Below are 14,290 nucleotides of genomic sequence, written 5' to 3' on the forward strand. Positions count from 1 at the left end.
TAAATAAAGGTGAAATAAAAAAAATTAAAATAAAAAGCCAATGCCTCCACACCTTTAGGGCCTGTACCACGGCTAACAGCTCCCTGTCCCCTACGTCATAATTTCGCTCCGCCGGGCTGAGCTTTTTAGAGTAAAAAGAACAGGGGCGGAGTTTAGGTGGCGTGCCGGACCGTTGAGATAGAACAGCCCCTATACCGGCCTCAGACGCGTCCACCTCTACCTGAAATGGTAAGGCGGGATCCGGATGCGCCAGCACCGGAGCCGAAGTAAACAGGCCCTTCAGTTTCCCAAAAGCCCTGTCCGCCTCAGCTGACCACTGCAAGCGCACCGGACCCCCTTTCAGAAGAGACGTGATGGGAGCTGCCACCTGTCCAAAACCCCGGATAAACCTCCGGTAGTAATTCGCAAAGCCCAAGAACTGCTGCACCTCTTTAACAGTGGTTGGGGTTTGCCAATTACGCACGGCTGACACACGGTCCACCTCCATCTTCACCCCTGACGCGGACAACCGATAACCCAAAAAGGAGACAGACTCCTGGAAAAACAGACATTTCTCTGCCTTGACATACAGGTCGTGCTCCAACAGCCTCCTCAACACTCGACGCACCAGGGCTACATGCTCGGCTCGGGTAGGAGAGTACACCAGAATGTCATCAATGTACACGACCACACCTTGCCCCTGCATGTCCCGGAAGATCTCATCCACGAAGGATTGGAAGACCGAAGGAGCGTTCATCAACCCGTATGGCATGACGAGATACTCGTAATGACCCGAGGTGGTACTAAAGGCTGTTTTCCATTCATCGCCCTCCCTAATGCGCACCAAGTTATATGCGCTCCTGAGATCCAGTTTTGTGAAGAAACGCGCTCCGTGCAATGACTCCGTCATAGTCACAATCAGAGGGAGTGGATAACTGTATTTCACAGTAATCTGATTGAGACCACGGTAATCAATGCACGGGCGCAACCCTCCATCCTTTTTCTTCACAAAAAAGAAGCTAGAGGACGCAGGGGAAGTGGAGGGCCGTATGTATCCCTGTCTCAAAGATTCGGCTATGTAAGTCTCCATAGCCTTTCTCTCCTCTTGAGACAAAGGATACACGTGGCTCCGTGGGAGCGCTGCTCCTGCCTGGAGGTCTATCGCACAATCCCCCTGTCTGTGAGGAGGCAACCGCGTCGCCCTCGCCTTACTGAACACAAGTGCCAAATCCCCATATTCAGGTGGAATGTGCAATGCGGGCACTTGGTTTGGACTTTCCACCGAGGTCACCCCCACGGAAACACCCAGACATCGCCCCTCACACTGAGCAGACCACTCCTTAAGAGCTCTCTGTTGCCACGAAATGGCAGGGTTATGGGTACTTAACCAGGGAATTCCCAGCACCACCGGGTACGCAGGAGAGTCGATCAGATATAGCTGAATAGTCTCCTCATGACCCCCCTGCGTACACATCCTAAGTGGCGCTGTGACTTCCCTTATCAACCCTGACCCCAACGGGCAGCTATCTAAAGCATGAACAGGAAAAGGATCGTCGACAGGCAGGAGGGGAATCCCTAAATCTAAACAAAACTTCCGGTCAACAAAATTCCCAGCTGCGCCTGAATCTACTAGCGCCTTATGCTGGGAATGAGGTGCAACCTGTGGAAAACTAACAGGTATACAAAAGTGCACAACAGAGAGCTCTGGGTAAGTGGGGCGTCTACTCACCTTGGAATGCTCCCCAGGCCTGTCGTCCCCTCCTCCTGGAGACCCTCCCCAGCACCTGGCCGCAGTGTGCCCTCCACGGCCGCAGTTGGTGCAGGTGACAGCCCCCCTCGGGCTCCTTCTCCTCCTTTCTCTAGCGCCAGCACCCCCGAGCTCCATGGGGCTCGGCTCGGAGGTGTTGGAGGATGGAATGGACGGACCCCACTCGGAACGTCCACGGGTGGCCAGCAGGGTGTCCAGACGGATGGACATGTCGACCAACTGGTCGAAGGTGAAATTGGTGGCTCTGCAGGCCAACTCACGTTGAACGTCCTCCCGTAGGCTACATCGAAAATGATCGATGAGGGCCCGTTCATTCCACCCTGCATCTGCTGCTAGAGTCCGGAACTCCAGTGCAAATGCCTGTGCGCTCCTCCTCCCCTGTCGGAGGTAGAATAGACGCACCCCGCCGCTTTGCCCTCAGGTGGATGGTCGAACACGGCCTTGAAGCGACGGGAGAACTCCGCGTAGGAGATGGTGGTGGCGTCTATCCTCCTCCACTCGGCGTTGGCCCATTCCAACGCCTTGCCCGTGAGACAGGAGATGAGGGCGGAAACGCTCTCGTGTCCCGAGGGCACCGGGTGTACAGTGGCCAGGTAGAGCTCCACCTGCAGGAGGAACCCCTGACACCCGGCAGCTGTGCCGTCATACGCCCTCGGGAGTGAGAGCTGAATCCCACTGGGTTCCGGGCCTGGGACGGGCGGACCGACCGATGGTGGTGGTAAGGTAGGTGGAGGTGTGGGTACCCCTCTGGACTCCAATCGGTGCAGGGTGTTGATGACGTCCTGCAGAGCGGTCCCCAGTTGTCGGATCTGGTCATCCTGACCGCTGATATACTCCTCAAGCGACCCAGGTGCTGCAGCTGCTCCTGCTGATTCCATCTTATGGTGTGTAATTCTGTCACGTTCTCTGATGCGGATGTGGTGCGAATCAATTGCAGGACACAGGAGCTAAGTCAATCCAGACTTTACTAGAAATTCCAAAATAACAACACGGGTCAAACAACCCGGAGGCGAAATACGCCACAGTGCGTAAAACACTCCAAAACCGAAACTGCGCACAAAACAATAGTGCGTCAGTACACAAAGAGCGACTGGCAAACAGCACTGCACCAAACGACAGGAAAACAATTACACACAACACATGACAGAAACAACGAGAACTTATAGGACACATAATCAACACTAAACATGAACAGGTGTACTAAACAGACCAAACCAATCAAACATCGAAAACAAAGAACGGTGGCAGCTAGTACTCCGGAGACGACGACCGCCGAAGCCTGCCCGAACAAGGAGGAGGAGCAGCCTCGGCCGAAACCGTGACACCAATGTTTGTCTATGGAGATTGCATGGCTGAATGCTCTATTTTATACACCTGTCAGCAACGGGTGTGGCTGAAACAGCCAAATCCACTAATTTGTAGGGGTGTCCACATACATTACGTATACAAAAGTAGCTACCTCATACCCCTGCACATCGACTCGGTACTGGTACCCCGTGTATATAGCCAAGCTATCGTTACTCATTGTGTATTTATTCCTTGTGTTATAATTTTTCTAATAAGTATGCATGTCACTGGTAGTCTATACCCGTTGTTTACCACACGTGACAAATTTAAATACAATATGAAGCCCCAGTCCAACAATTTCCACATGTACAGTGACTGGTATATGCACTTCAGTGATAACCGGACTTCCATCCAGAAGCCTACTTTTTTATATTTTATTTATTTAACTAGGTAAGTCAGTTAAGAACAAATTCTTATTTACAATGACGGCCTAACCCGGACCAATTGTGCGCCGCCCTATGGGACTCCCAATCATGGCCGGTTGTGATACAGCCTGGAATCGAACCAGGGGGTCTATAGTGACGCCTCAAGCACTGAGATGCAGTACCTTAGACCGCTGCGCCACTAGACCGCTACTTCTATGTACTCTGCTTAGCTTTCAAAATAAGCTATGTTCGATTCAGCTGAGCCATCATGTCAACACATTTAGACGTTGATCAGCTTCCATAGTCATTTACATAGACTACCTCAAATTAAATGTCTAATCAAATATAACATTCCACATAATTTCAATCACTCAATACATGAATAGGATTAAAAAGATCTTGAATGTTTCTATGTGGAATTCTCAACGCAATTTCAACATATATATAGTTATGATGATTATGTTGAAATTATATTGATTTAACAACCTGTTAGTCAGATGTATTCAATTTATTTAAATTGAAGTTTTACCCTAATTTCATTATTTACAATGCTGGTTGAAATGAGAAGAAAACTGTTCTGGTTTATAACTTTTTTCAAATTCAATATATTTTCTACGTTGATTACACCTACATTGACAAATTACCTTTAAAACCAGTGTGTGCTGCAAATCATATTCACATTTACGTCATTTAGCAGACGCTCTTATTTTTCATACTGCCCCCCCGTGGGAATCAAACCAACAACCCTGGCGTTGCAAGGGCCATGCTCTACCAACTGAGTTACACGGGGCCACTGCCCACTGACATTCAGATTTAAAATATTCCTAATTACAATTTGCTCTGCTCATCACGAACAATTAACACAATATAAAAGTAACAAATAGGCTAGCTTAATCTAATTTGATAATCATGTAATATTGACATAATTTTACGCACGTGCGATGTCCCCTGTAGTCCCCTGTAGCTCAGTTGGTAGAGCATGGCGATTGCAACGCAAGGGTTGTGGGTTCGTTTCCCACGGGGGGCCAATATGAAAATGTATGCACTCACTAACTGTAAGTCGCTCTGGATAAGAGCATCTGCTAAAATGTAAAATGACAGCAATGCATCACGTGCTCCAGAAGGCTCTGCAGCCTAGGTTGAAGATGACAATGTATCTTTTCGCTCTAGCTAGCCTGACGACTCACACTAAATTCTACCACTGCTCTGACGTTCTCTATACACTTGAAGAAACTAACGTCCGTGGGCGTGGCAAGTAGTCTGAGTAGCCAGGCAACTTGTGCTCGCGACTATTTGTAAGAAAAAGGAATCCTTCCCTAGTATCATTAATGCTTAGTGGTGGTGGATTTCAGTTTAAGTATCGACTCCTTTCTCCTACAGGCAAGACATCTATCTCATCCATACCCCACCTCTCTTCACAGCGTTTGTTTTATCAGGAGCGGCAGGTGGAGACTGGAAGGAGGAAGCCTCAACATAAATCATGCTTTGTCGGGAGCGGTCGGCTTTGGAGCACGGGTAGGCTACGGGTCAAGTCCGTGTGGACGTCTCGTTCCTCATGGATAATTTAGCCAGTGTTTTGAGCTCGCCTAGCCTATGTTTTCTGAGTTATTTTCACATTTTAGCGATGGAAATACAAGGTGTTGTAGCCTATTAACTGTTGACAGTCTGTTAAGGGTTATGAAATAACATGCCGTGCAATTGTTGCTCGATTCTTGTTAATGTGGTCGAATGTTTCCATTCATAGTAGCTGTAGCCGTTAGGTATGACCCCCCCACCCCACGCGCACACACACGCACCCACCCACCCACACACACACACACACACGCACACACACACCCCCTCCAGTCAGACTGCGGAGCACCTCCCTTTATGAAGGGGACCAGATCCCTACATGACCCTCTGCTGAAGTCATCTTGATTTATCGCCTCAGATCATGGCATGCGGCTCATACCAGATCTCCATAAGCGCGGCGCCAAGGATCACGAGTGAACATGGGGATCAGGTCCAGAAATGTTGCTAACGGTTCTGAGGAGCAGAGGGACAAAAAGACATCAGCCCTGCCCGTGGACTTGGACCAAGGGGCCGGGGTGGACAAAGATGGAGCTCTCCTGTTGGTGGCTCCAGGTCGGGAAGATTTCAAGAGGAGCACGCAGGGTTTCGGACTGTTGGCCAAGACGCCCCTGGGGTACACGCGACCCGTTAAACGGAATAACATCAGGAAGCGGAGAATTCAAACCCTTATTTATGACGCCCTGGAGAGACCGCGAGGATGGGCGCTACTGTACCACGCGTTTGTGTAAGTAACCCAAATCTCGATGTGACGTCTGTTTTACTCACACACATACATTTGTTCCCTTTGTTCTACAGTATTTCAATTTGAAACATTTGCTGAGAAAAGTCTCTGGCAGAAAACTGTAGAGAAATAAAAAAGCACACCTGGCACCTGTGAAAATAATCACAGATGTCAAGTCAATTTTATTAATTTTCACTTCCAAGCCATTTATGCAGAAAATATTGCCCTAAGATAGAAATTGCGGTAGACAGCATGATATGCTCAGAGCACACATCTCAAGTGTCTCACTTATCAGTCTTGCCCAAGTAATTTGGGCATAAGTAGTCAGCCATTTCCAAGACTTAGCACTCACAATTTAAAACCTACATTTTTTTTAAGCCAGCCCTTTTGTAATTGAGCAAAATGTATGGTTTTTCTTCAACCTGTTTGTCCATGTCACAAATCCCTTCACAGATGAGTAACTGTGTATGTATGTAAGTCCAGTAATCGTTTAATTTTGATTAATTGGAGAAGTGGTAGTTTTAAGTCAATGAAAGACGTCTGTTTCACCAGGACAATACAATAACACCTAAATGGGATGGATGCCTCAAACCAAACCCAAAAGCAAATTGTTCTCAAATGAAATGATGACCAATAGTCTAGGGCAGGGATGGCCAACTTTGATGTGGGTGGGGGCCACAAAACATCGGAACTCATCATGGGGAGCCGCAGTGGCTCTTGGGTCGTATCCACATCTACCCATCCCCCCCCACCTTGTGAGCAAAACATTATTTAATGTTTTAAAGTTAATTTCCTGCATTTCTGCACATTTTGCCATGGGGCGTAGTGAATATTTTTCCATTTTAAAGCAAGTTTGATGCAATTCTACACATTTTGCCATGGGACGGAGAGAAAAATAAGCAGTTTTACAGCTAATTTCCTGCAATTCTACACATTTTGCAATAAAATGGAGGCAAATGTTTGTAGTTTTTGATATGATAACTGATGATCAATGGGCCCAACCCTAGTCGGTAATTTGACCATGCTTACTACAATTTTAGATAGCTGGCAGCTAAACATTTAGCTGACATAGGCTAGCTGAGTGACTGCTGATGCACAACCAAATTTCGAAATCGCACCTTGTGTATTCTATTATACTAACTCTCAACAGTAAGTTGAGACCCCGACTGAGTACCCAATCTGTGTGAAATAGGTCTCAATAACAGATTGCAAACTCTGTCTGTCTGTCTGTCTGTCTCTATCTATCTCGTATGGAGTCAGATAGGGCTGATTAATAACATTAATTTAGCCCAGGTCAGGGTTTACTTCCCTGCAATAGTAGAAAGAGGGCAGTTGCCAAGATTGATGTGTGACCCTGGAGTAGCAATAGCCCATTTCTAGTAAGGGACCCTTCAGAGTGTGTTCAGAGTGACTAAGGTTGGACTAGCGAGATGTGAGTGATAGGAGACTAGTGACAAATGGGATTCTTAGTAGTGGGGTGAAGGGATCAGGGAGAGGTACATATGGGTGGCACTTAGTTTCCCGGGGCTTGAGTAGAGGATGGCTGGAAGTGTTTGTGTGCGTGCATGTGTCTTTCAAATTTACTGTGTGTATTCATTTATATCACTATTTTACATATCAGGATGATGCTTGCGTATCTCTTTTCATTCTGTAACTAGTCAGGGCTATGGAAGTGTAAACACATAAAATGTGTAGCCCTATATTATTATTATTATTATTATTATTATTATTATTATATACAGTAGCAGTAAAAAGTTTGGACACCTACTCATTCCAGGGTTTTTCTTTCTTTCTTTTTTTTTTACTATTTTCCGTTCACCTACTCTGCGTCTCACAAAAACCAAAAATCTCCAATTTGGACTCATTAGACCAAAGGACAGATTTCCACCGGTCTAATGTCCATTGCTGGTGTTTCTTGGCCCAAGCAAGTCTCTTCTTCTTATTGGTGTCCTTTAGTAGAGGTTTAGTTGCAGCTAATCGATCATGAAGGCCTGATTCAAGCAGTCTCCTCTGAACAGTTGATGTTGAGATGTGTCTGTTACTCGAACTCTGTGAAGCATTTATTTGGGCTGCAATCTGAGGTGCAGTTAACTCTAATAAACTTATCCTATGCAGCAGAGGTAACTCTGGGTCTTCCTTTCCTGTGGCGGTCCTCATGAGAGCCAGTTTAATCATTGTGCTTGATGGTTTTTGTGACTGCACTTGAAGAAACATTCAAAGTTCTTGAAATTTTTCAGGATTGACTGACCTTCATGTCTTAAAGTGATGATGGACTGTCATTTTCTTTTTGCTTATTTGAGCTGTTCTTGCCATAATATGGACTTGGTATTTTACCAAATAGGGCTATGTTCTGTATACCACCCCTACCTTGTCACAACACAACTGATTGGCCCAAACGCATTAACCTCTTAAGGATCGGACCCCTTTTTTTTCAATTTTCGCCTAAAATGACATACCCAAATCCAGCTGCCTGTAGCTCAGGAACTGAAGCAAGTACAGTGAGGGAAAAAAGTATTTGATCCCCTGCTGATTTTGTATGTTTGCCCACTGACAAAGAAATGATCAGTCTATAATTTTAATGGTAGGTTTATTTGAACAGTGAGAGACAGAATAAAAAAAAAAAAATCCAGAAAAACGCATGTCAAAAATGTTATAAATTGATTTGCATTTTAATGAGGGAAATAAGTATTTGACCCCCTCTCAATCAGAAAGATTTCTGGCTCCCAGGTGTCTTTTATACAGGTAACGAGCTGAGATTAGGAGCACACTCTTAAAGGGAGTGCTCCTAATCTCAGTTTGTTACCTGTATAAAAGACACCTGTCCACAGAAGCAATCAATCAATCAGATTCCAAACTCTCCACCATGGCCAAGACCAAAGAGCTCTCCAAGGATGTCAGGGACAATATTGTAGACCTACACAAGGCTGGAATGGGCTACAAGACCATCGCCAAGCAGCTTGGTGAGAAGGTGACAACAGTTGGTGCGATTATTCGCAAATGGAAGAAACACAAAAGAACGGTCAATCTCCCTCGGCCTGGGGCTCCATGCAAGGTCTCACCTCGTGGAGTTGCAATGATCATGAGAATGGTGAGGATTCAGCCCAGAACTACATGAGAGGATCTTGTCAATGATCTCAAGGCAGCTGGGACCATAGTCACCAAGAAAACAATTGGTAACACACTACGCCGTGAAGGACTGAAATCCTGCAGCGCCTGCAAGGTCCCCCTGCTCAAGAAAGCACATATACAGGCCCGTCTGAAGTTTGCCAATGAACATCTGAATGATTAAGAGGAGAACTGGGTGAAAGTGTTGTGGTCAGATGAGACCAAAATCGAGCTCTTTGGCATCAACTCAACTCGCCGTGTTTGGAGGAGGAGGAATGCTGCCTATGACCCCAAGAACACCATCCCCACCGTCAAACATGGAGGTTTATGCTTGTGGTTTTAACTTCACCGCATTAAAGGGACGATGGACGGGGCCATGTACCATCAAATCTTGGGTGAGAACCTCCTTCCCTCATCCAGGGCATTGAAAATGGATCGGGGATGGGTATTCCAGCATGACAATGACCCAAAACACACGGCCAAGGCAACAAAGGAGTGGCTCAAGAAGAAGCACATTAAGGTTCTGGAGTCGCCTAGCCAGTCACCAGACCTTAATCCCATAGAAAATCTGTGGAGGGAGCTGAAGGTTCGAGTTGCCAAACGTCAGGCTCGAAAACTTAATGACTTGGAGAAGATCTGCAAAGAGGAGTGGGACAAAATCCCTCCTGAGATGTGTGTAAACCTGGTGGCCAACTACAAGAAAAGTCTGACCTCTGTGATTGCCAACAAGGGTTTTGCCACCAAGTACTAAGTAATGTTTTGCAGAGGGGTCAAATATTTATTTCCCTCATTAAAATGCAAATCAATTTATAACATTTTTGACATGCGTTTTTCTGGATTTTTTTGTTGTTATTCTGTCTCTCACTGTTCAAATAAACCTACCATTAAAATTATAGACTGATCATGTCTTTGTCAGTGGGCAAACGTACAAAATCAGCAGGGGATCAAATACTTTTTTCCTTCACTGTATATGCATACCATTTGAAAGGAAACACTTTGAAGTTTGTGGAAATGTGAAATTAATGTAGCAGAATATAACACATGAGATCTGGTAAAATATCATACAAACAAAAATTATAATAATAAATTTTTTCATCATCTTTGAAATGCAAGAGAAAGGCCACAATATAATATTGCAGTTTAGGCACAATGTGTGCAAAGTTTCAGATTGATCCAGTGAAGCATTGCAATACTGGACTATATTGAATCAAGTCTGCCCAAATGTGCCGCATTGGTCAATTGATACATTTTCAAGTACATAACTATAGAGAACATACAAAAATGATATGATAATACAAAATGTAAGTTTACACACTCCCAGGAATGTCATACATGATGGATCATTAGCTTATACACTAACTTTCACACTTCTAGATGGCCGGGCGGGGTGGGTGGGTGTGGAGGGGTTCAAACTATAGAACCCAGTTCCTACATTTGAATATAAAAATTGATTCAAACTGTAGAACCCTGTTCCTACATTTGAATATAAAAATGGATTTTATCAAACAAAACTATGCTACATTTTATCTCTGGGACCCTTAGGATGACAAATCAGAGCAAGAATACTGAATGTAAGTACATTATTTACCTTCAGAGGTGAATGTATAAAACCAGTTGCCGTGAAAAGTTTGTTGTTGTTGTGCACTCTCCTCAAACAATAGCATGGTATTTTTTCACTGTAGTAGCTACTGTAAATCGGACAGTGCAGTTAGATTAACAAGAATTTTAGCTTTCTGCCCATATAATGTCTATGTCCTGGAAAGTTTGCTGTTACTTACAACAGTCATGCTAATCACATTAGCGCACGTTAGCTCAACCCGTATACGGGACACCGATCCCGTAGAGGTTAAAAAGGAAAGAAATTCCACAAATTAACTTTTAACAAGGCACACCTGTTAATTGAAATGCATTCCAGTGACTACCCGATGAAGCTGGTTGAGAGAATGCCAAGAATGTGCAAAGCTGTCATCAAGGCAAAGGGTGGCTACTTTGAAGAATCTAAAATATATTTTGATTTGTTTAACACTTTTTTGGTTACTACATGATTCCATATGTGTTATTTCATAGTTTTGATGTCTTCACTATTATTCTACAATGTAGAAATAGTAAAAATAAAAACCCTGGAATGAGTAGGTGTGTCCAAACTTTTGACTGATACTGTATATATTTTTGCCTGATGACTCAAACTGAAATCTTCCCCTGCTCTACAGTGGGGAGAACAAGTATTTGATACACTGCCGATTTTGCAGGTTTTCCTACTTACAAAGCATGTAGAGGTCTGTAATTTTTATCATAGGTACACTTCAACTGTGAGAGACGGAATCTAAAACAAAAATCCAGAAAATCACATTGTATGATTTTTAAGTAATTAATTTGCATGTTATTGCATGACATAAGTATTTGATCACCTACCAACCAGTAAGAATTCCAGCTCTCACAGACCTGTTAGTTTTTCTTTAAGAAGCCCTCCTGTTCTCCACTCATTACCTGTATTAACTGCACCTGTTTGAACTTGTTACCTGTATAAAAGACACCTGTCCACACACTCAATCAAACAGACTCCAACCTCTCCACAATGGCCAAGACCATAGAGCTGTGTAAGGACATCAGGGATAAAATTGTAGACCTGCACAAGGCTGGGATGGGCTACAGGACAATAGGCAAGCAGCTTGGTGAGAAGGCAACAACTGTTGGCGCAATTATTAGAAAATGGAAGAAGTTCAAGATGACGGTCAATCACTCTCGGTCTGGGGCTCCATGCAAGATCTCACCTCGTGGGGCATCAATGATCATGAGGAAGGTGAGGGATCAGCCCAGAACTACACGGCAGGACCTGGTCAATGACCTAAAGAGAGCTGGGACCACAGTCTCAAAGAATACCATTAGTAACACACTACGCCGTCATGGATTAAAATCCTGAAGCGCACGCAAAGTCCCCCTGCTCAAGCCAGCGCATGTCCAGGCCCGTCTGAAGTTTGCCAATGACCATCTGGATGATCCAGAGGAGGAATGGGAGAAGGTCATGTGGTCTGATGAGACAAAAATAGAGCTTTTTGGTCTAAACTCCACTCGCCGTGTTTGGAGGAAGAAGAAGGATGAGTACAACCCCAAGAACACCATCCCAACCGTGAAGCATGGAGGTGGAAACATCATTCTTTGGAGATGCTTTTCTGCAAAGGGGACAGGACGACTGCACCATAATGAGGGGAGGATGGATGGGGCCATGTATTGCGAGATCTTGGCCAACAACCTCCTTCCCTCAGTAAGAGCATTGAAGATGGGTCGTGGCTGGGTCTTCCAGCATGACAACGACCCGAAACACACAGCCAGGGCAACTAAGGAGTGGCTCCGTAAGTGGCCTAGCCAGTCTCCAGACCTGAACCCAATAGGAAATCTTTGGAGGGAGCTGAAAGTCCGTATTGCCCAGCAACAGCCCCGAAACCTGAAGGATCTGGAGAAGGTCTGTATGGAGGAGTGGGCCAAAATCCCTGCTGCAGTGTGTGCAAACCTGGTCAAGACCTACAGGTAACGTATGATCTCTGTAATTGCAAACAAAGGTTTCTGTACCAAATATTAAGTTCTGCTTTTCTGATGTATCAAATACTTATGTCATGCAATAACATGCAAATGAATTACTTAAAAATCATACAATGTGATTTTCTGGATTTTTGTTTTAGATTCCGTCTCTCACAGTTGAAGTGTACCTATGATAAATATTACAGACATCTACATGCTTTGTAAGTAGGAAAACCTGCAAAATCGGCAGTGTATCAAATACTTGTTCTCCCCACTGTATGTTTGCTACATACACTGAGTGCACAAAACATTAAGAAAACCTGCTCTTTCCATGACATAGACTTATATCGTAGTCCCGTGTAGCTCAGTTGGTAGAGCATGGCGCTTGCAACACCAGGGTTGTGTGTTCGATTCCCACAGGGGCCATTATGAAAATGTTTGCACTCACTACTGTAAGTCGCTCTGGATAAGAGCATCTGCTAAATGACTAAAATGCAAAAATATGTAACCCCAGCAGTGTGGTGCTTGCTTGTAGAAGCCTATGGCTGTGCAATGTTAGTTTAGCAGACAAGAAGCTTTTATTTCCCGAGCCCTTATCACAGTGAAGACACTTATTTTATAGTATAAAACATGATGTAATATAACAGAATAAAATAGAACAAAATACTGCGGCTGGAACAGTTATTTTCAGCGATCATCGTTACAAACCAAAATCTGTCTTCTTTTTGATATACAGATGTTCGATTATTATTCCTTGGAATTTTCTACATGGATTAACAATTCTACATTGAACACTGCATGGCGATTTCATTATCTGTTTGGTGAGTGGGCTTAATGATTCTGATGAAAATACGCACTTTGTCTTTATCAAACTAATGTTTTTGCATATTTTCAGTATGGAACCTGTCTTCTTTTAGGGGGGAGGTTGTGATAGCCTAGGCTAACCAATTCTAAATGCCACTAGCAGTTTGCGAAGTAGGGTCGTTACTATCGTTAGTTACCACAGCCACAAAGTCATAAACCCTGCCTGTTTCTACAATTTCGCTTCTTTAAAATCTGATTTTAAACCTTACCCTTAACACTAGCCACACTGTTAAACTTATGCCTAACCCTAACCTTAAATTAAGACCAAAAAGCTAATTTTTGTTTTCATAAATCTTTACAATATAGCCAATTGTGTCTTTGTGGCTGTGGTAACTAGTGAAAATGGCGAAATAGTCTAATTATTAATTATTCCAAAACTGCAGCTCATTGTTGGAACACATATTTCCCTACTTCAGTCAACCAGTCCATTTTGAATTTGTGATAAAACTGTTGTCATTTGGCAAGGAATGTAGCTTGTGTATCCCATCAGTTAGATACCTTTTTATAGGCATTCATTTCTTTAGGCGCACACAGTGTGGGTGTGTGTGTGTGTGTGTGTAGAGCGAGCTTCCTGCCACTATACCAGGCGGTTGTCAGAGGAAGGCCTTAAAAATTGGCTAAGGTGTATGTAAACTTCTGACTTCAGCTGTATGAACAGTTGAAGTCTGAAGTTTACGTACACCTTAGCCAAATACATTTAAACTCAATCTTTCACAATTCCTGACATTTAATCCTAGTAAAAATGACCTGTCTTAGGTCAGTTAGGATCACCACTTTATTTTAAGATTGTGAAATGTCAGAATAATAGTAGAGAGAATGATTTATTTCAGCTTTTATTTATTTCATCACGTTCCCAGTGGGTCAGAAGTTTACATACACTCAATTAGTATTTGGTAGCATTGCCTTTAAATTGTTTAACTTGTGTCAAACGTTTCGGGTAACCTTCCACAAGCTTCCCACAATAAGTTGGGTGAATTTTGGCCCATTCCTCCTGACAGAGCTGGTGTAACTGAGTCAGGTTTGTAGGCCTCCTTGCTTGCACACGCTTTTTCG

At 44.1% G+C, this 14,290-nt stretch overlaps 1 protein-coding gene across 1 annotated transcript in view; it reads left to right on the plus strand.

Annotated features, from left to right (window-relative positions):
• Positions 1-4,736: 4,736 nt before the first annotated feature.
• The window catches only part of kcnq3 (potassium voltage-gated channel, KQT-like subfamily, member 3), a 186,556-nt gene continuing 177,002 nt past the window's right edge, over positions 4,737-14,290 (plus strand). Inside the window, exons 1-2 of the mRNA XM_041841454.2 lie at positions 4,737-4,974; positions 5,390-5,755. Of these exons, the coding sequence (XP_041697388.1) occupies positions 5,451-5,755 (305 nt within the window). The 5' untranslated portion in view covers positions 4,737-4,974; positions 5,390-5,450. The remainder of the gene's footprint in view (positions 4,975-5,389; positions 5,756-14,290) is intronic.

This window comes from Coregonus clupeaformis, unplaced genomic scaffold (assembly GCF_020615455.1).
Source record: "Coregonus clupeaformis isolate EN_2021a unplaced genomic scaffold, ASM2061545v1 scaf0021, whole genome shotgun sequence".
Lineage (NCBI taxonomy): Eukaryota > Metazoa > Chordata > Actinopteri > Salmoniformes > Salmonidae > Coregonus > Coregonus clupeaformis.